Below are 21,589 nucleotides of genomic sequence, written 5' to 3'. Positions count from 1 at the left end.
TCTTCTTTGCCTTAAGGCCAATTCATGCTCCACTTTTTCACGTGCACTTTCAGTTGTAGACGAGGGGACATGCTGTACATTTCATCATCAGGGGTTGGTGCAAGTGTAACCCAGATTTTTATGTCTAGCAGAAAGCTTTTGCATCCATGTGCATCAACCGTGCATGTGCAGGATAAATTATTAGGTATGTCTAGTAGGTGGCAGCGCCAACAATCAGAGATAAGTGGTCAATGACAAAAGTGTAGAGAAAGAATAGTTGTTGTTATGTTATATAGTTATGGTGAGCAGCTATTGAGGAGGGTCAGAGGTACCTGCATATCTAGTTTTTCATACTGTCCAGACATTTTTCCGAGGTATATGGTAATTTAAAAAGCAGCACTATTCTGACATTCTGAAATCTTGCCAATAACATGTGCTGAGCGGTTGGGGTCCTGGCTGATTTTGTCATAAGGATTTCAAAATACCGTGGTAAGCCTCATTATCGTAATACTGCCCAAGCCTTGACTAATAACTTTAAAACTGTTCAATAAAAGTTTACCCGTTTCACTACACTGCTTGTGTTTGTGTTTGTTGCAATACATCTGCCCCCTCCTGGTCTGATGTAATATCACCACCATATACATGCATTGACCGCAACCATCTGCATACACAGCCAAATGAAATATGAACACAAGCTGCTGCGCAGACGACCGTCCCCAGCTCGAAAGAGCATGCGGAGAAGTGAAGTATGACCTATGAATCCTAGACTCCGACTATTAGGCAGCATCCCAACACACCGAAGAGCAGAAAGTGGAAGCAGGGGGAGGTTCAATGGCAACTTATTTTGACAAATCAATGGATAAGGTTCACATTATGTGGTCCAGAAAGGCATGTAATCTGGTGGAGAATTCAGCCTCCAATGCAGAGGTATGAAGGTGTCATTTTAAAAGGCTGAGGTCACAAAGATTCAACAACCAGTTAGCTCAAAGTGCCTGGAAAGTTAAGCTTGGAGATGCATGCATACACTGTAGCTTTTTAACTAATGGACAATGACTATGTGAGAGCAAGATGAATTGATAAAGACCAACAGCCATAAGAAAGAAATCTGCAATTAACCCTTTTGGCCTAATCCAGTGGTTCTCAAACTCGGTCCTCGGGACCCACTGCCCTGCTTGTTTCCCTGTTAACCCAACCCTGCACATAAGTCCCAGCTGTCGTTCAGCTTCTGATTAACTGAACACACCTGATCCAGGTAATCAGCAGTGTGTAGGGCAGGGATAGCTGGGAAACAAGCAGGGCAGTGGGTCCCAAGGACGAAGTTTGAGAACCACTGGCCTAATCTGACTGCCAAATTGTTCTTCTTCTCAAACCTGGAACACTAGAAATAAAGTGTCAATTGGCAACATCCAGGGCCCTCTTCCAGACCTGAAGCTTGAATGTGGAAAATCCAGGCTGGTATAGCAAAAGGACCTGTTGACCACTGACTCCACAGCAACCATAATGGGCTTGTACTGTTGACGATTGAAAAGTGGAGGTGTTAAAGCCTGCCTAATGGACCATGGACCAGTGGTGATCTAATAATTCCTGGAGCTGAGAGCCAGCCAGCTCCACAGAAAGTTTCCCAGGCTGATTTGGATTGTGTAAAGTCAGAGAGAACAAAAGCCAGATATATCTAAGGCATCCCTGACATTGTCCTGAACCCTGAGAAAAGCCAAACACAACAATCACAAAAACTACATGCAGGCCAAATAAGTGGGACAGTAGATCCTCTCCGAAAGATAATACTGGCTATATAGCAGTTATTAACTGTATTTTACGTATGTATTTAATGCCCAAAATGTTGCATTTCCTGACTCGATTTAACAGTGAATGGCTTCCTCTCGTTTGTAAATTTATCTTATAAATGCTCAGATTTCATCATTTTCACACTTCAGTCTGGCCCGGGAGACAGATTGTATCACTTAAGAAAAGGGGCAGGGGCCTGACCCTTCCCCCCAATTTTTAGGGGAAGAAATTACAAAACTTTGATAAGTATCATCCATAAACAGGCTTAAATACCCTACTGTTTTAACTCATGAAACTGTCGACCTGCTCGCAGCATGTTTACTGCAGGAAGGACTCACCTCGCGCGCGCGCATCCCCGCGCCTGTGCGCGTGCGTTCCCACCATATTTCTCCATCTCGTTTGTAAGCAGAGTAAAATGCATGCATATTAGCCTATACATGGCTTTAAAATTGTTTACTTCCACGATGACCTACTGATTTAACTAAGGATAAATAACTTAAAACATCGATGTCACGTTCTAAAACATTTTACGTAAAATGCGCAAGTAGATGTAAATTCTGTATAGGCTTAATCCAAGCCTATGTTGGATGCAGTTGTCAGCATAATTTTCCCACATCTGTAATAGACTAATTTATGTTACTGCAACAAAGAAAACGACTTCATCCAAGGTTGACCTAACGTTAAATTATGTCTGTTAGAATAAAGCTATACATCTTTGAATGTGTCCTCGCATAATATTTAACGTTACAGTTTACTGGGGCTCAGTAAATTTAAAATTGCAACAGATTGTAGAGAAAGCTGTTGTTTCTGCTATTATCTAGTAGGCCATTTCTGGGTGATTGACAACTCCATACCAGACAACAGTGTAACATTGTATGTGTGTCGGCTAGTGTCAATCAAAATGCTTAGTAATATATTAGTATATTAAATCACACCGAATGCCTCATCAAGCATGGCTGGATAAGCTTAACAGTTGACACCTTTTGCTCACTGTTTGGTCCCCTCTATAAAATTTCTCCTGTGCGCCTGAAGAGGGGTGATGTGCTGTGGCTGGATGTTTCAATGATCGTTCAGTCATGTTGGTTTTGGATCCAGGGCTTTCAGCTGACAGAGGCTCACAAGCGGGATAACTAACTACCTTTACCTGCCTGTCTCTGACTTCACTACCCCCCCCCCCCCCCCCCCCCCCGGAGAGGCTGCCTCGTTCTGTTTTAGTAACCTTTTAATCTGCTGGGCCCTTGGCTCTGCCCTCCCCTGGAAGTGTACATGAAACATGGCAGTGGTAGGAGAGCAGATTAAAGGTAAGGAGTAAATTATAAAGACAATTTTAAAAGTTCAACGGGCACGGAATTCTGAGGGAAGGGAGAATGAAACAGTGTTGGTCTATAATAAAAGAACAAAAAAGTGTCTATTTTGTAATTCCCACCTAAAGTTTTAATATGCAGAGTTTCTGTTCAAAAACAAGTTTATCTCAAGGGCAACTGCAATGTTGCTCCACAGTCTTTCACCTGGGCAACGGTGGCCCTAGAACCAAACTGGTTCAAACCTGCCGGAAAGAGCAGCTACGCAGGTAAATTAATGGACACAAAGCACTTACCCTGAGGGAGTAAGGGTCCCCCTTGGGCTGTACACTGTGCAGCATACACACATAGCTGAGATCCTTCTCGCGACTATGATGAATATGTTCAGTAAATGTTCTGAAGTTACCAGTTTGCAAAAAAACAGAACACAGTATCACACCTGGGTGACACTGTTTGAAGACCAACATGCTCTTTAATGATTAGTCATCTGAGAAGGCTGATGGAACTGAAAGGCTGCAATGAGGCGATCTCACCAAGCCTAACAGCTGAAAAATATATAATATACAACAATACTGCACACTGCACAAAAAGTCATTGAGTAACCATGTGAAGGTTCCCACCGGTACTATGTAGCATTGCAAACAATGCTTGTATACATCCTATGTACCCCTAAAGACACAAAAAAGGAATCTTGTGCAGTTCTCTAGCATTCAAGCATGTAGTTTATGCAACTTCAAGAGGCATGAAACTAGAAAACACATGACTAGCACCTGATGATTCAGGAAATTATTTCGACCAAAAATGCCAATTAATGGTGTATCCTTTTATAATGCATTAACTAACTAACTAAAAGAATTAACTAACTTAATTTTACTTAAAAACACTCAGTGAAAGATGATGTTGAAGGCTACACGCAGAACCTGAAAAACCATTTCTGTACTTTGTACAATAATGAAAAGGTTCATATTTTATTTAGCATAAAATATACTATCCTACAGTATTATTATTATTTCCCTTGCTGTAGAAACCCATAACATGGGCAGCGGCTAATTTGTTGGTTTCATGAAAACAAATTTAAGTATATTGGCCCTGATGTGCAAAACACACAAAAAAACAAAAATTAAAACAGAAATGACACAAAAATTGTTCTTCATGTTTCCTTAAATGTTTTTCATGTTTTCATAATTGTTGAGCCAAAATTGCTAATATTAAATTTACAGTAGTCTACTTAGGAAAGTATACGATCTTTAAATGTACGTTGTAGCCCAATATGATTTTATTTCAGTCATGTACATTTTAAATTCTCTTTTATATATTTTTATATTTATCCCTTAATGGTACTGTACGTTCCACCTGCTCACTATTGTTCACTATGGTACACAGCTGTGGATGGGGTCCTGGTGCCCTTCAGGTCCCCACACCAGAACTCACTTTTGATCCCGTCCAGGTCCACGGTGGCCAGCATCTGGGCCTCGCTCTCATCCGTGGGGATCCGCTGGTACCGGGCCTGCTCAGCTCCCGTCATGTTACCCGTGCGGCGGCGCTCCTGTAGGTCGTAGCCACGACTGGCAGACGGCACACGAGTCAGCGAGCTGGGGGTGTCTGGGGCCCTCGGGGAGCCGGGAGACGCCGGGCCGGCTGTAGACGCGTCACTTCTGTCCTTGGTCGAGATCTCCTGCTGTTCCCAGTTGCTGGGTGGGAAGAACAGACCCGGGAGAGTCAGGGACAATAAGGCTGTGATTACTGTCCCTGCATCCCATGGAGGATATGAGGGCTTCTACTGTCAGCCCCCCCACCACGTGCTGGGAGACGAGCCCTATTATACACAGCCACATGAGGCTGAATGTGATCATGACCACAGGGCGTATTTACATCACCTCCAGGAGCAGCCGGGATCTTCTGTGTGTTCACCACATGAAAGAGTAGAAGACAGGACTAGCCCTCGCCTTTCTCTATAGTCATTTATAGTCATTTTCATTGTACAGAACAATGTCGTATTCCAGTGCAGTGGCTGGTGTATGGAGAGGTGCACAAGTGCGGGTAGTTCCGGTATAGAAATCTGAGCCAGGTTCCCTGCCCTTGCCTTCACAGCAACACCAGAAAACGTCCATTTCACGCAGAGCAGAGCAGACGGGGGCCAACCGGGCCTCTCATACTTACTGTAACTTCTAGCGACACATAGTATCACGGCATCCATGTGAAATGAGACATTTCTTCTCAAAGTTCTCAGTGCATTGCACATAGCAAATGGAGGAAATGCTTTACATTGTACATTAAGCATTTTTTAAACTACTGTTCTTCCTCTGTAAGCTGTTTATAATCAAACCCACTCCACAGCCCTGGTCGAAAGTTGCACTTTTTGTAGAGCGTGTTTAATTATTTATTCATTATTGGCTTTCGTTTTATATTGTCTTCTGTGTAAAGCTGTTTCATGAAGGATAGATGGATAGTTTGTTTTGATTTGCTTTATGTTTGAAATTTAAGCTGATAGGAGTAATTTATTTTTCCAAAATTTTCTTTTGAGGGTTTCATTTTATTCTATGAAAGCTTCACTAAATCTGAAAACGTGTCTTCAGTTACCTTGTTGTTTTTGAAATTTAAGCCACTTGTTCTCAAACTTTCCAGAATCTGAGAACCAAGGCAGTAATTTAATTTTCCACGTAATAAGGGGCTAAAACCTCAAATACCGGAGAGTGTCCAGGCACCAAGTGATGGTGCTGTTTGTTTTACTACCTAAGAAACTGAGGCAGACCCACAGCACAAACAGGAAATCAATACCTTCTTTGTCTGAAAGAGTATTTTCAGATCTGTCCTCAGAGCAGCACATGAGAATGACTTCACAGTGTCTTGGTCTTAAATTAAGCCTTTCTCTACACAAGGTGCCTGTTATCCCAAATCTTTCTCCAGCCTCCAGTATTATTATTTACATGTATGACCTAATGTAGAACAATACAGCAGGTAACACTAAGAAAAGTAGCTATGAGCATCGCTGCTAAATATACTCACAAAAGGCTGGTCAGAGCTGCCCAGATTTCTGCTTCAGGATTCCCTCCAAAAGATTACGCTGAGAAATGCTTCCCAGCTTCTCCCAAACTCTTAGCGCGCATCAGTATCTTTTGAGATCGTTGCCCTTTATAATAGAGATTCACTACTTTTCCCAGCAGAGGTAAAAACGAGGCGATAATGTGTCCAGAGTCACCAAGGAATAAGGGGAATCGGGAAAATGAAACAGTGAGCAGGAGAGAGGTGAGGACCTAAGAGAAGTATTCATGTACAGATCTGGGGGTTCATATATTATGGGGGTGTGGAAAAGATGGCTGAAAGGAAGATGAGGTCAGGTCTCCCGCCGGGGGGTCTGGATACCTCTCACGTAGTAACGTACGGAGTGTCCAGACATAAAGGGCATAAGAAAGATTGAAGCAATCTTCTCATCGCGTTGTTCAGGTTGCTGTGGCAATGCCACATGGTCACCAGGGACGGACCTGTGAAGGGCGAGGCCCGTGTACTCACTCTGTGGGTGTGGCATCCTCACGGTGGGCGGGGCTTGCATGCTTGGCCGACTCCGGTACAAAGTCCAGTGGTTGCGGGGCTAGGGAATGGCCCGGTGAGGGAGTGGGAGGGTCGTCCGTGAGGAAGAACTGGAGGCAGACGAGAGACAGACGTGAAAGCGGCGTTCCCTAGGTGCTGCAAGATTTACAGGTGCTCTTTAAGAAGCTCGAAATTGCAGGCCGTCAAACCCTCAAGTAACAAGATATGCAATTCACTCCTGCACATTAAGTCAGCAAGTACATGTGCCTTGTAACCAAACAAAAGTTTTTTTTTAAAAAAAACACTGTGCTCTGGAAGCCATTATATGATTACATAGTCATTTTAACCAACAGTAAAAGTTTAAAAGACGTGTTGGAACTCAAACGTGGAGCATAATATTTTGCTGGCCAGTTTTAATGTGGGCGTCCCAGTTCTCAGTCCTGTCACCCATCCCATAGTGACAACACAATATGTGAAAGTGGCAGACGGTGTCGTTATATTCTTATTTTAAGCTTCTAAATTGCAGTTGCCATGTTAAGTGTATGAGAGTTGTACTTTCACAAGGTCAAGGGACCAAGCTGTTTATGTATAACAGAAGATGAACTTAATTAATTTAAATTAAATTATTGTAATTTAACATTAGGCTGGTGTAAGGTGTGCCATATAAATCTTAATTTCATTTTAAAACTTTTAAAATATTTATAAAAAGACAAAGATAAACCGGTCATTGGTACAGGGGCCTGGACATCAGTGGGTCTGGGATGGGCTGAATCTCGATATGCGTACTTGGCCATACTTGTGATCCCCTGTATCCATTTCACACCGTCTTACATTGCCGAAGACCAGTTCCAATTCTAAGGTCACAAGATCAGAGGACAGAAAAAATCCATGGATGTTGGTCTGGCTCTGCCTGAAATATCAAGGGTACACCGAGGGCATCCTTGCCAAAGAGAACAATCCCATGATCCATTGCATGCTGTTACAAAGGAGGAGGAAGACAGTGGAAACCAAAACTCTACTACCTTAATCAGAGCTACATTCCATATTTCTGTCAGATAGGATTTTCCTGCTGTTTTTCGCTTTTTTGGCTCGTGAGACTGCTGTACTAAAATGGATAACACCCCCACATAGCATTTGTACAGAGTGCAAGAAATTAATACCAATATTTTAAGTGTAAACCTTATTTGTGGAAATAAATCATATCATTTATACTGGACATTTCAATTATGTGCTTTTTATCATACACCACAATAAAAGTTAAAATTATGGCTGGGGTAATATGTGGAGCAGCAAGTACACAAGTACACATCTGTCTCAACCCACTATTTTTGCGTTCTCTGTCCTCGTGATCTTGTAAAATCGTTCTTGGAGGTAGCAAGGTAGCAAGACCGGTCTTGCCAAGACCACATGTACAATCTTTGTGTTTTTGGTATTGAGATTCACCCTCGGTAACAAAAGCAGTTACACGTCCTTATTAAATGTAAATGAGGAGAACAAGTTACAGTGCAGGCTTCACACACACAACATGTTTCATGGTCAGTTTGTATTAAATCTATTCTGAACATTCTTCATGCCTCCCACAGAGATGGATGGACGGATATCATTAATGTATGGAGAGTATATGATTATGGCCTCAGACTGAAGTGCCCAGTGGGTTTCTGTGTCTACAACAGATCACTGGTGAGAATGGCCATTTGAAAGCTGCATGGCTGACGCATCACCTGTCACATCTGAGACCTCCGCAGAGTCTGGTGGTTCTGTTACCTGCACTCTCTCGGTCAGGCTGTCAGAGACTGCGCTGGCAGTAGGCACAGCCGCTTGGCCATCTCTCTCAAGGGGGCGCTCTTCATCCTCCTCCTCCCCCTCTTCGATGGTAGGGGCCCCGGAACTACTACTTTTGTGGCCCTCACTCTTTTTCTTCTTGCTGCTCTTCTTCTTTCGTCCATCGGAGGGCAGCCTGGCCAGCGGATGATGGATATGGTGTGAGGAATGACGGTGGTCTGAGGAGAAATGGAAAAAGAGCTTTTGAAGTACAATCGATTACTGTCATAAGCACCTAAGTGGCTCACTATGCCACAGTGGCCACCAGAGGGCCCCCATCTGATTTGCCTGACAAAATTGGAAGGAAGGTGACAAATGACAACTGAAGAACCAATCTGCAAATCGTAGTCCATTTGTTGCTGGTTTTGAGATTAGACTGCCAATGACCTAAAGTCAGGCTCCCTCGTCATGTGCTACAGTACTGGGGACCAAACTCACTCAGCCCTCATATAATCCAACAAAAAACTTCTGTTAAATTTCTCAAATCTTTCTCAAAAAATCATCCCATGGACTGAGTGAGTTTCGGTAATTTGCTATTCAATTAGGTAAATCAGATTATCCTTATGGTTCCAAAAAGGGTTGGTCTGACCCTGTATGCAACACAATAACTTCCTATAGCATTTACCATACTGGAAAACTGTAACTCCATGGCCACCATTAAAATGATGCAAGCAATCAGTTTGAATCTGCATGCAGTAAATTAGGCTACACTGAGAATCAGCCAATAATCGCACAATCAATCCATTAAAATTGATTCTATTGTTTCGAGTCAGTCTGATCCATTGCACAACACAACAGGTGGTACTGCGATGCACACAGCCCCAGAGCATCGGTCAAATAGCTAAATACACATGTGGCACCACAGTTTTAAAATTAATAATGCAATATTCTTCCTGAACCATGTTTCAGTAACTTTCCCTGTCTGGTGTCTAAAAAAAATCCCTGAAAGGCTGACTGGGGGCTTTTCCTGGATTCACTTTCTAAAGAACAACTTGATTTCAAGAAACTTCAGGAATTCCTCATTTTGCTCGCCAAGCCAGTTGCTGTTTGCACACTTTGAAAATCTCAGTGTGGAGGATTTTGCCCTGCTGAAAGATCAATGCCCCGTCCACTGCTGGAGACTGGTTATTTACAGGTATCAGACAAGTATGTTGGTGGATTTTCCTCAGTGGTCAGCTAATACTATTGTCCACTGTGCCAGTTTTTGTCATCCATAACTGTGTAACTCCTGCCTCTAACTGGTGCAACACATAGGACAGATTTGGACAACATCTAGGGCAAGGGTAGGGAACCTGATCCATGGAGAGCCGGTGTGGGTTTTTGGGATGACCTCTCAGTCAGCCAATAATAAAGCAGCGATTCTCAACTCCAGTCCTTGGAATCCACTGTTATTGGCTGATTGAGACGCCATCCCAAAAACCCGCACCCACACCGGCTCTCCATGGATCAGGTTCCCTACCCCTGATCTAGGGCATGTGACTTGGGAAGAGTGCCTCTACTGGCCGGACTCCTCGATGCATCATTTGCAGCCTGCTGCAGGAATGCATTAAATCATAGAAAAGGCTTTTGAAATTCACCAGTGACAATTGACCAGCAGGATTTGTTTGCTATTTTGGAGATTCCCAAACACCACATCAGCGTCAAATAGAATCACTGAACTCACACTGAAAGTCTTCCTCACTGTAGAATCGACGATGCTCATCTGGGACGCTGGGAACTGTGTGCAGAATCTGCTGGAAACACTCTACCCCCAGGGCTTTGTTCAGGTCCCCTTCCTCATCCTCCTCCTGGTGAACATTAAGGGGGGGTGGAGTCGATGACTCTGGCTGTGGATGGGGCAGGGAGACCGATTGGTTACATGGGTCACAGCTGTCAAACTGTGGGATAAATTATTGACATGAATAAGGCCTGGCCAATGTATTAAACCCTGAGGTGGGGGGAGATGAGAGGATATTGACAGACAGATGTAATATTTGGAGCTTCCTAAAGAACAATGTAACACTGATACCCAGGATAAGGGATATTTAAATCAAACTCAGTTCATAGCCAGGTGACAAACAAAGCACTCAGGCACAGAGGAGAGTCTGACTTCTACAAAGGGGATGTATAGACAATGGGAAAATAAATATGATAAACATGACATGTGAGGTTATGTGAAATTAAAGAAAATGATGTTTGGGGGGGGGGTTGCATGTGTTGCATCACAGGTCATTGCTAAAAATAGGTTGTAACAATCAATTGAACAATCAACTGAAATAACATTTCATTTCATATGTCCATCAAAACAATACATATAAAACAGAGCAGAATGTTTATATTAATTGTGAATTGTAATAAAAATGTGAAAGTTGTATAATTTGGTAGATGCTGTTACTATTTGATAATCTTACATTAAAAGTTACATTTGAGAACATGTCAGAGAATTCAGTTTTGCATGTTATAGACTCAACACTGTAGCTCATGTACTTGTGACTTATTTTGTTCTACCGATGTACTGATGTCACCATTGCAGATACAGACAGTATAGAAATGTAGGGCCCTGCTTCAGTAGCTCACTTATACATGTACAATGAATTCAACATGTTTAAATCAGCTAGCCAGTGAAACTGGGGCATTAAATGTAATTTTAGATTCATTGATTCACATGTTGAACCCGCAAGTAACAAATATTGACCACCAGAGGGAAGTCTTGCTATTGGTAAAGCCTATAAGTGATTAGTATGCACATGCCCGTGTTTGTGAACTGCTCTCCAATTAAATGTGAAAGACTGCACCAATAGCTACAGCTTTATGTACCCTCTGAATTTACATAAATAAATAGTGATTATATATAGTAAAAGAAACAGACAAATTCCTTCAGGAATACAACATAAGGCACTGCAGAACTTCCATGCCCATTCTGAAGGTGACACAGAATCTGCTGGTAATAATCAACTCCAGGCTGTCTGCTATACTTCACTGGCTGACCCCCTCCATCCTGTTTAAGGCACAGCTAATATCACCATGGTTACCACTGTATGGCACACTCTTATAGCTGAAGCCACACAATTCACAAACTACAGACCATAACCGCTGGACATTCAGAACTTATGAAATGAAAATGATGCTTTATTTGCTGCTTGAACAAGTAGGTTGGAATCATTCTTTTCACATATCCCATCTTGTGCAAAAGTCTTAGGCAGTCAAAGAAAATGTTTTGATGTTATTTATTCGGGTAGTAAGTGTTTGCTCAGAACAACAAAATACAATTTAACACATGCAAATTAAGAGGAACAATGAAAAGTGACAGGATTTTTTTTCTCATCTTCAAAACGTTACTGATATCTTCTTGGAGGGCTGAAAGAACGCTGCACATGTCGGCCATTTCATCTACTCAGTAAATGTCACCACCAGCTCAGTTAATCAATCAGTTAAATTAGTTTAAAAAGTCAATTAGGCATAGATAACACAAATAAGATGTGCTAGTGGTGGAGTCAAAGATACATAGGTGCAATGGATAGTTACTGTTGTGCCATAGTTTTACATCAAGATGACACTCTATTAAACATCATTTTATTTGGCTGCCTAAGACATTTTCAGAGTACCTTTACAAAAGCAGGAAACATACAACTACCATAATTGTCACCATCTGTTTATAGCTTAATCACTCAAGTGGAACAGCTATGCCTACCACAACAAATATAACAATGATACTGTTTACGGCTACATAATCCCATTACCATCTAATGTTTCAGCTTGCATCTCGAGGTAAGGCTATGAAGTATTCCATCACACTGCTCCACCCAGCTCCGTAAACACAAAAGTACAACAGGACACCTCGTTCTCAGATGTTTAAAGCGGTCTTTCACTCAAGGCTAGCTGTAGGTTAGCTAGACTTTATAAAAAGGAACATTAATGTTTGTTCAATGACTTACTAATCCTATTTAAATTTTGCTCCTGATAAAAGTCCTTCAAATGCCTTGTAAGGACTCATTTGGCCACAACCCTGAAATGTTTACGTGGAAAATAGCATCCAGCTAGTGATTCTTTCTACCAGGAGCCTGAGGTCATATTTTCACAATTTTTCCACTTTCATTTGAGATAAAGGACATATTAGCTAAACAGATGTATCCTATTTTTTTAAAAACACGCACGTTCGCAGTGCAGCCAAACCCACCAGTTAACTTTCAGCTACACTTAAGCTTATCCTACAAGATTAAAGCACAAAACTGCTGAATACAAACAGCTCTGAAACACACACAGTAGATGTTTACTTAAGAAGAAACTCTCTTTTTGACCTCATAACACCCCACTTTCTGAACAGGTTTGGGCAGATCGCAATCATCTAATGGTAGTTAAACCCTAACAAAAGAATGGTGACCCAATACCAGGCCCTTGACTGAATGCTCCGGAACATGCCTCCGCTGTCAGGAACTGTAAGTTACACGGAACAAAAAGTCATACATGCAGATGTAGCCCAGGCTGTTTGTGCAGGAGTCTCTCCGAAATGGGTACCTGCCAATCTGACTGAGTTCCTATGAGGAAAATTAATCATCAAGAAAAAGGTGTCAATAATTAGCTACAGGTCCCCTATAACCTAATATGTACCTCAGCACTGTTTTCCCTGTGATTTTAAATCTGTCAAAAAAGTATATAAGGTAATTTATTTATTTGCCATATGTCCAAGGTACATTGGAGTTCTACAGGTTTCACATACCCCATGTCATGCTTCATGAAAGACATAGTTTTGGGGTCAGAGCACAGGGTCAGCCAGCGTCTGGCACTACTGGAGCAGTTGGGGATAAGGGTCTTGCAAAAGGACCCAGCGGTAATGTGATTACTCTGCTAACAGTAGGATTCAAACCTCCCAGACAGAGACACCGACCCCTGTCTGCTGGACAACATGCCACCAGTATAATACAACGCTTTGGAGCTTGAGTTTGATCTCTGATTTTGACAAAGAGACCTAAGTGGTCTAAATCACCACCAAACACTCAAGGTGTGGTGACGGCAATGTCATCACATCTGCTGTTTGTTTTTCAAGAGCACGTGTGACTTTAAAAGGAAGCAATTTAACCCAGGAATCATTGCTAAGTACTTTAACGTTATCTGGTGGCTGCTATTTGCATATTGCTAGTTGGTCAGAATTCAGATAATAATATGACCTCTGCTGACCTTTCATTTTTACCTCCAGCACAGATAACAAGAGATTTCACGTGAAGACTGAATTGTGAATCTGCTAACAAGAAAGGTCATTGGCGTGAAGTTTCTGCTTTTTCTGGGGATCGAGATCAACCTTCTCCTGGACACACATGCCTGTTAAGAAACTTATCGCGCTGCTGGGTGCACATGTGACAGGCACAATATGAGGCAGGACAAACGATCAGACAAGAGATGAAACCCACACATTACACACACACACACAAAAGTAGATGCCCTGGTCAACAAAGCAAATAGATTCAGAAACATTGGAACATAGTATTTTATTCCTTGTCTTAGGGCGCTTCGCGGTCAACTACTAGACCTCACACAGATGTGAGATGGAATAGCAGAGAGGTGACAAAAATTTGGTATTGGAATCAAGTGTAAACGACAAGCCTCAAGTAGCTGGATCCACTGTGAACCAGGAAAACATTCAGTGTATCTCGATTCCACAATATACATGCAACACTTCATATGAATGCATCGCTGCAAGCTTTAACAAAATAATATAATACTATAATTAACTATTGCAATGATCTTCTACCAAAGTAAATTGTATCAGAACAGGAAATACAATAAGAAAGAACTGCTACAGGTCAGAAAGCTATTCACATGTCAATCTTCCACAGCTGCATGATCAGTTAAGGGATAAGGTGAGCCTGGGCTGCCAGGGATACAACTGCAAACGGCAATCAGTGACTAGTCATCATATTTTCAAGATTCATACTCATTGATGTAGCTGAATATTATTTCCCAAGGTTTTCAGGATATTGCACTAAATGGTGCAACGGCAGGCTTCTTACTCAGGCTTTGACCAGGAACCTTTGAGAGATGCAGGTCCTTCAGCACTATCACCTTGACCATTCATTTCAAGTACTGAGGGCTTCCTTGAAGTGATGTGGGCCAGAAAGTATAGCAAGGGGGTCGCCGATGAAGCCACTGAATAGGCCAAATGCCCTTGTAGAGTGCCAGTGCACAGTATCTCCATCTAACATACTTCTTACAATTCAGCTGGGCCAATTAAAATGTGCTTAACTGAGCAGCTAATTACCTTGGCTCCCTGTCCTGCTCTACTGTGTCGTGTTAACCCGACGCCCTCCGGTGGACTTACCAAGCTCATGGGGGTGTCAGCGGTTAGCAGTTGTGCTGAGACGGACCTGCGTGGTGCCGGGGTCTAAGTGGCTGCTCTGTCCCGCTCTCGCCCTCGGCACCAGTTTAAAACCACAGAAGGGGTCAGCCCTCTCCCCGTGTCCCTTTGACCTTGCTGCATTACGCCCTTATCAGCGCGCTATCTCTCCCCTCGCCTAGCATGCGAAGGTGCGATTACAGCACGGTAAAATAATGAGTGCCCCCTGTTAGCTTCCGTGGTGAGGACAAGCAAGGGCACTCCAGGATCGGGGGGGGGGGGGATTCCCCTTAAAGGGCTACATAAAATGAATGACGCACATTGCTAACTATGTGTATATACCGAATCTCCTGCTCTGTAGGGGGCACAGTGCAGGCTCTACTGACACACAGCCTTTCCTGGGGAACCATTCATCTGCCTTGGAATGGACCAAACATTAATGACACATGTAAAGATAAAAAAGTAGGATGGTTTCCATTAGATTTTATCTTGAAATATTTCACTAGCTTATTTTAAATAAGAAACTTCACCGGTTTTTTGATTTATTAAGACATATACTGAATTAACATTTTAGGTATCCAATTAAAAGTGATACTGTGTTCCCTGAATGTTCTGTGTACTTTATTGATTTGATTAGTAATCTTATTAGGTTCTTGCTCTGTTTGGAAGGCATTGTGTAGCTCTTGCACTGATGCTAATCACACCTGTATCTGGACATTCATGGGAAGCTGAGCCTAGCCACACCTACGCCTAGCTGACGTCTTGACAGCCATGTGTTTGTAATGTGCTATCTGCCACACTTGAATGTCACTTTGGACAAAAGCATCTGCTAAATAAACATAAGTGTGAATATTAAAGCTAAAGTTAAAGTTGTTGAAATCATTTTGCAATACTGTAAATATAAATAATAACACATAGCAAATTTAAAAAAATGACCATTACTTCAAAACTGTCATGATGAGAACAGGGCCAGATTCATACAGAGCAAACAGTCACCGCTCAGTATGAACCCTTCATGCTGAATCAGTATGACGTCCTCAGAATCACTCAGCATCTCGCTGACAGCAGAGCGCTTGGCCCCAGTCTTCCTCATTTTATAAAGCCTTCCTTTGGAAAGAAGTCAGGGTTGATTCCCCATAGGCGAACATGGACCCAACGTCCGCACTGGTGTCCATTCATGACTCACTCATCATTCCCATCACCACTCCCAACACTTCCCAGATCTCCCCTCCCACCCCCCCTCCCTAAACCCACTGCTTCACGTCACATGCCCCTCATTTACAATCACATTACAATGGGTTCTAGTTCTTTGCTGCCTCCGAAAATGCTCCCCGACCTTGGTGCCTAATCTCACAACCCTCCGACACTCCCTGCTGGGATCCTTTTCTCTTGTGCGGAAGTCAGAGTGGTTGTCTTTTGTTCTTGTTTCCTCCTGCCAGTCTCCTGTCTCAAGGCTGAGTTTCTCTTCCTCTTACCTAGACGCAGCTATGATTTGACCAGTCAGCAGCGATTGCAAAAAAGAGAACTTTTTAGACACAGCTTCCCACTGTGACAATGAAGAACAAACATTGCTGTGGGTGGACATCTGTCCTATAGGTCTTGCAATGATCATATTATTAAAACAACCGCAGAACCATAATCTTCCTAGATTAAACATCCCAGTCATGGTAGGCAAAGGCAGAGCACTCTGGAAAGATACATTTTTATTTAGAGGCTGCCATTGGTCCTCTGCCATTATATATACATGACTTGGCAGCCAATCAAAGTAACGTTCATGGACAAGAACACATAAAAATGCATACAGGTGGCTTGCCTCTACAAGACATAGTCAGGAAAGTAAATTCTTCGAAGTGCCAATCAGATGTGCGATAAAAGAAGATAAAAGAGCCATGTAAGGCTATGCCTGTAATACAGCTCTGATTAGCATGTGAAGGCAGGCCTTTACGGGGAACATCAATCACAACGGCCTGCAGGCCATTAACAAAACAAAACGAACGGCATGCTGCATCTTCACACTCAGGAGCTCAATGCGCATCACGGGAGCATTTTCTACAGAGAACGAAATTTTTTGTCAACCTAATCTGGCCTTATGGAAAGAAAAACGAAGTTCAATAACTTTCTGAACAGTCTTCCTTTGAGTGAAGGGCTTGCACAGGCTGGCTGACTTTCAACCCAAAAAATCACTGCAGTGCTGAGACAGCTTACTTGCCCAGCACTTTATGAGCAGATGCTTCTGCTGCACCACGCCTATATATATCAGGATGCTGAGAGTGTTTACAGCATAAAGATGTCAGATAGAAACAGAATAAGGTCACTGTCATTCCCCTCTGAGGCTCATTCTTAGAGGTGGCGTTTGGCTTAGCGGTTTCAGACTGCCCCTGAGCAGAAGGTCACCAGTTCAAATCCCAGGGCCAGCAGATCGATTCCTAAAATGGGAGTAAGGCTCCTAACCCCAATTGCTTCAGGAATCTCAGACACTGAGTGAACCTGTGCTCTTCCTACCAGGCCTGCACTCATCTGTGTGTCTCACGGAGAGCAAAATGGGATATGCAATGAGCCCATTTCCCCATGGGGACTGATTAAGAATCACTATTCTCTTTGTATTTTTAATGCACACATCAAGCAGATTTGTAGTTTATAGCTGCTATGAAGTTAATGAGGCAGGGTGGAAACACAGAATTATGGTTATAACCACAGGAGTTTTTGTTCCCTCTCAAAAAGATCAAATTCTTTATCTAAGGCAGTCATCTGCAATGTGATGCAAGTTTTTGAATTTTGATTCTGATCTCAATCCAATGAAGCATCTGTGGGATGTGCTGGACAAATAAGTCACAACTTACAGGACTTGTAACTGCTGGTAACATTTTGGTGCCAGATATCCCAGGGCACCTTCAGAGATCTTGTGGAGTCCATGCTTCAACATTACAAGTCCGAGCTGTTTTGGTGACTTGAGGGGGTCCTACACTATATCAGGCTTAATGTTATGGCTGTTCAGTAAACATTAATTTACTCCAACAGAGAGTGTATGTAATTAAAACTTACAAATGCTCCATTTGTTAGGGATTTTGTTTACAAAAACTCTACTTTTTACTTTGACCTCTGCAATTAATTACGAACGGACATGTAAAACACTGCTGAATGCTGCAAAGTAATTCCTGATTTGATAATTCTGCTGGTCCATGAAAGTCAATTTAACGGCAATGAAGTTAAAATACATATGCAACAATGGACTGACGGCCTCTTTAAGTCTGTCACCAAACTGGAAATAAATGTATTTTCAGTTCCTCTTTTCTCAGTTCTTAATAATGAAAATATATTGAACTGCAGTAATTTTGCTGACTGGAGGGGTGGGGGCTGTGGTATTTTGTTAGGCCCCCTCATGCCGATTGGACCCTAGGCCCTAGTTCCTAATCTGCCTAAATCTAGATCAGGCCATGTATACTGGCATTCCCTCTTTTATTTATCCATCCATCCATCCATCCACCATCCATCCATCCTTTAATCACACGCTGGTCAGGGTCACAGGTTTCCTATTTTTCCGAGAGAGAAATATGATCATTGCAAACAAAAAGATTTACTCCTTACTGCTGCAATTCTCAGAGTTCTCTTCTGAGAAATTATCTTTGAAAATACCAAAGTGGGCTCAAATGGATCTAAAAAATAAATCTCTGCAGGGAGAGCCCTCACTTTATTTGTATCTGCAAGTATCCCAGCACATTATCTCTGCTGATCATATATCTACCTAAAACGTAAATTTCTTCTGTGACTCACTGAAATCTCATTTAAAATCTTGTGTATGTTGTTTTTTTTGTAAAAGACTGCGAAAATGATACTATGATGTTTATTGATTTTTTGTAATTAACGTGTATTTGAGTTGAGCTCTTTCCCACCTTGCCCTCATGTATGACTCAGAGTCCCCACTCCCAGATTGCTGCCACATGGAATCTCATTGTGTTGTATCGTCAATGAAAATAAAGCTACATTCATCAGGAAATAATAAATGAGAAAACACTAAAAGGTACACCGATTTTACCCATGTAACAGGGTGCTACGTAAATACAGAAAGAAAAGCAACTTTTGGGCTGTAATTTGTCACTGATTGCTTAGATTGCAGCTGTCGATTTTCCGTCAGGTTCTATCATTATAAATAACATTCTGATCATCAGCACACACCCCAGGCTCAGACAGGAGTCGGGATTATAGTGTCTTGGCTACTCTTGGATGGTCATGAGGCATGATATCAGGCACAGTTTGTAAACTGAGATAAATGTCATCAAACTGAAATTAAAGTGAAATTTAACTACAGTGTTTCCTTTCTTTAAGTCTCTTTTGAGCAATAAAAGGCAGTATTTGGTATATAATGGGCAGCCAACTTAGTTAAAGACATCCTAAAAGGGAGGAAGTTACAGGAAACTGAGGTTGAAGATGATAGAAATGACATGAGCTTCCTTTGTTTTCTGCAACCTCAACTATGCATGACAGCCTGCTGGCCGAGGGCTTTCGTGATAAAAATCAGAGGCTCAGACGCAGACATACAGTTAGCCGTGTAATATGAGATTCAGCGGAAAAGACACTTTAGAATAATCACAGCCTTAATCCACCCAGCCAGCACTCAGCAGGTGACTTCTTAGTTAAAGTTCCTAAAGTGCTTCTTTTCTCATAATGTAGAATTGCCTGGTCACTTGTCACTCCTTTTTAATCCTACACAGGAAGGGGAAAAGTTGTCAGTTCAGAGCTGGTGTGAATGACAAAAACAGCTTCAAAGGTACAAATTAACGCCACAGGTATTAATTTGGTCATTCTTAACAACAGACAAAGCACGGACCATTGCGGGAATGTGGGAGAACTGATTATCCTGTTGGGATATTGTAGTGCGGTTTGTCTCAAAGAATGTCTGCTTACATGAATGTCTGGTTCTGGCACTGGTCTGGTTCTTTTTTCTATACTTAAGGTTATTTTAATGATTATTCACCTGTAAAGTCATCAGAAGCATTAAATGGTTTATTAATTAATAAGGAATTATTACCCACAAGCTTAGTGGTCATATTAAAGATTAACTATGTCATTCTCAGCTGAGAAATCAAGCCCTCCAATAACAGCTGCTTACCCGCACAGGGCCAAAGTTTATTTGTAAGCCTGACCTCTTAACCTTGTTCGATGCTGCTGATCTGCCCTGCATTATCCTGACCACATGCCCACCTTTCCAATGTACAAGTCCAAGCCAGAGACCCACTTCCATTCAGACGGATACAATGTTGAAATAGCCGATAATTGATCTGCTGTACACTGAGGAACCAAAAGTCCGGTTCATAATCATAATAAGCAGTTTTCTCCTGATACTTAACAAAACTCAGTTCTAAATCCTCCTGTGAATTCCCATGTGGCCAAAGGAGTTCCCCATGATGGTAAGAAGGTTTCAGCCATTTTCACGATATCAGCACTTCTTTACCAGCAACTGACTGGCACGTCTGCGTTCACACAACCACCCCGAGGAACGCAAACGTACACCCCCATCTGAAAAATGGTCAAAATAACAATGTAACAATGTAAACATGTAAAAATGTAAACAAAATAACAATGTTAAAATAACAGGTTTTTATCACATTGTTGGGGAACACTTGGTCCCCACAATATAACATAAACCTAACCCACACACACACACACACAGAGTCGGGTATACCTATCCTTATGGGGACCGCTCATTCACTTCTATGGGAAAAATGCTAATGCTAACTATGACGACCTTAACCCCTACCCAGCCCTAACCATAACCATAAGTAACCAAGCAAAATAGAAGAATTCAATTTTCCCTTATGTGCCCTACATCAAAATAACAAGTTTTATCACACTGTACCACACGGTGGTGAGTTTGTGCTCCTCAGCTACACAAAGCTGAGCTCCTGATGGGGTAATTATTAACCTCCATGGGAGTAAAATAAGCCACAGGTTCCTGTAACCGACATCGCATTTCTCTGTGTGTCGCCATCAGCAGCCACTCCGCAGTTAAAGGGAAATGCTGGCCAACCTAATGAATAGGGTCCATAAATACATTTATAATACATTTATAACAGAGCTGCATGAGCTTCAGGGGACAGTGAGCAAGAAAGGAATTTTATTACTTCATTATTGTAATATTAATAATATTGTAATTATGCAATTGATTAACATTGGATTGAACTCAGGGCTGGACTGGGATTAGAAGTTATCCCTGGACTTTTGACAGGCATAGCATGCATACTACAAAATTTGATGTTGCCAACTGGAGTGATGTGACCAACTGAGGTGATGCCCCATTATTCATTTGGCCGGCCCACAGCCCCATTGACGCACTGGGAAAATGGCCTGTCAGTTCTGTACATGTACCTCAACATAATACTATAATCTTAATATAAATCCAGATTATAATATAAGAATATATGTCCAGTTTATAACGTAAATCTGGTAGCCCCCTTGGCAAACTTTCAAAGGAACAGTTTGAACCAATATTTTGGGTTCTTGTTACTAATGGCAGCTGGAATGGGAGATAGAAATAAACCTGGTTATGTTAAAGTTATCCAGTAGAAAGTTACACAATACTAGGCCGAAACACACAAACATAAATGCAACATAATTGCAACACTAGCATTTTTTCACTGACTCACTTAATTTTCTTATGATTGCAACATGGTTGTGGCTCTTCATCAAGAAGTACAAAGAAATGAATGCTGGGAATGAAAGCTTCCGAAATGAATGGAATTATACACGTTATAATAAAAACAGTATCAAAAGTACGCTACATTGTGAAATGTATTAACATTATTATGTCACAGTGTTATATAACCGATTGATTGTTAACTATAGTTTTCGTGCTTGACAGTTGTAGTGTTGC

At 41.9% G+C, this 21,589-nt stretch overlaps 1 protein-coding gene across 2 annotated transcripts in view; it reads right to left on the bottom strand.

The window, feature by feature from the left end:
* The window catches only part of slc4a2b (solute carrier family 4 member 2b), a 49,576-nt gene that overhangs the window by 17,127 nt on the left and 10,860 nt on the right, over nt 1-21,589 (bottom strand). For both annotated transcript variants that reach the window (XM_049013477.1, XM_049013485.1), the window contains exons 3-6: nt 10,078-10,240; nt 8,358-8,593; nt 6,576-6,703; nt 4,497-4,756 (exon numbers count right to left, since the gene is read on the bottom strand). In XM_049013477.1, coding sequence (XP_048869434.1) covers nt 4,497-4,756; nt 6,576-6,703; nt 8,358-8,593; nt 10,078-10,240 — 787 coding nt within the window. The remainder of the gene's footprint in view (nt 1-4,496; nt 4,757-6,575; nt 6,704-8,357; nt 8,594-10,077; nt 10,241-21,589) is intronic.

This window comes from Brienomyrus brachyistius, chromosome 1 (assembly GCF_023856365.1).
Source record: "Brienomyrus brachyistius isolate T26 chromosome 1, BBRACH_0.4, whole genome shotgun sequence".
NCBI lineage: Eukaryota > Metazoa > Chordata > Actinopteri > Osteoglossiformes > Mormyridae > Brienomyrus > Brienomyrus brachyistius.
The sequence above is the reverse complement of the archived record's forward strand: the minus strand, read 5'-3'. Positions and strand labels throughout refer to the sequence as shown.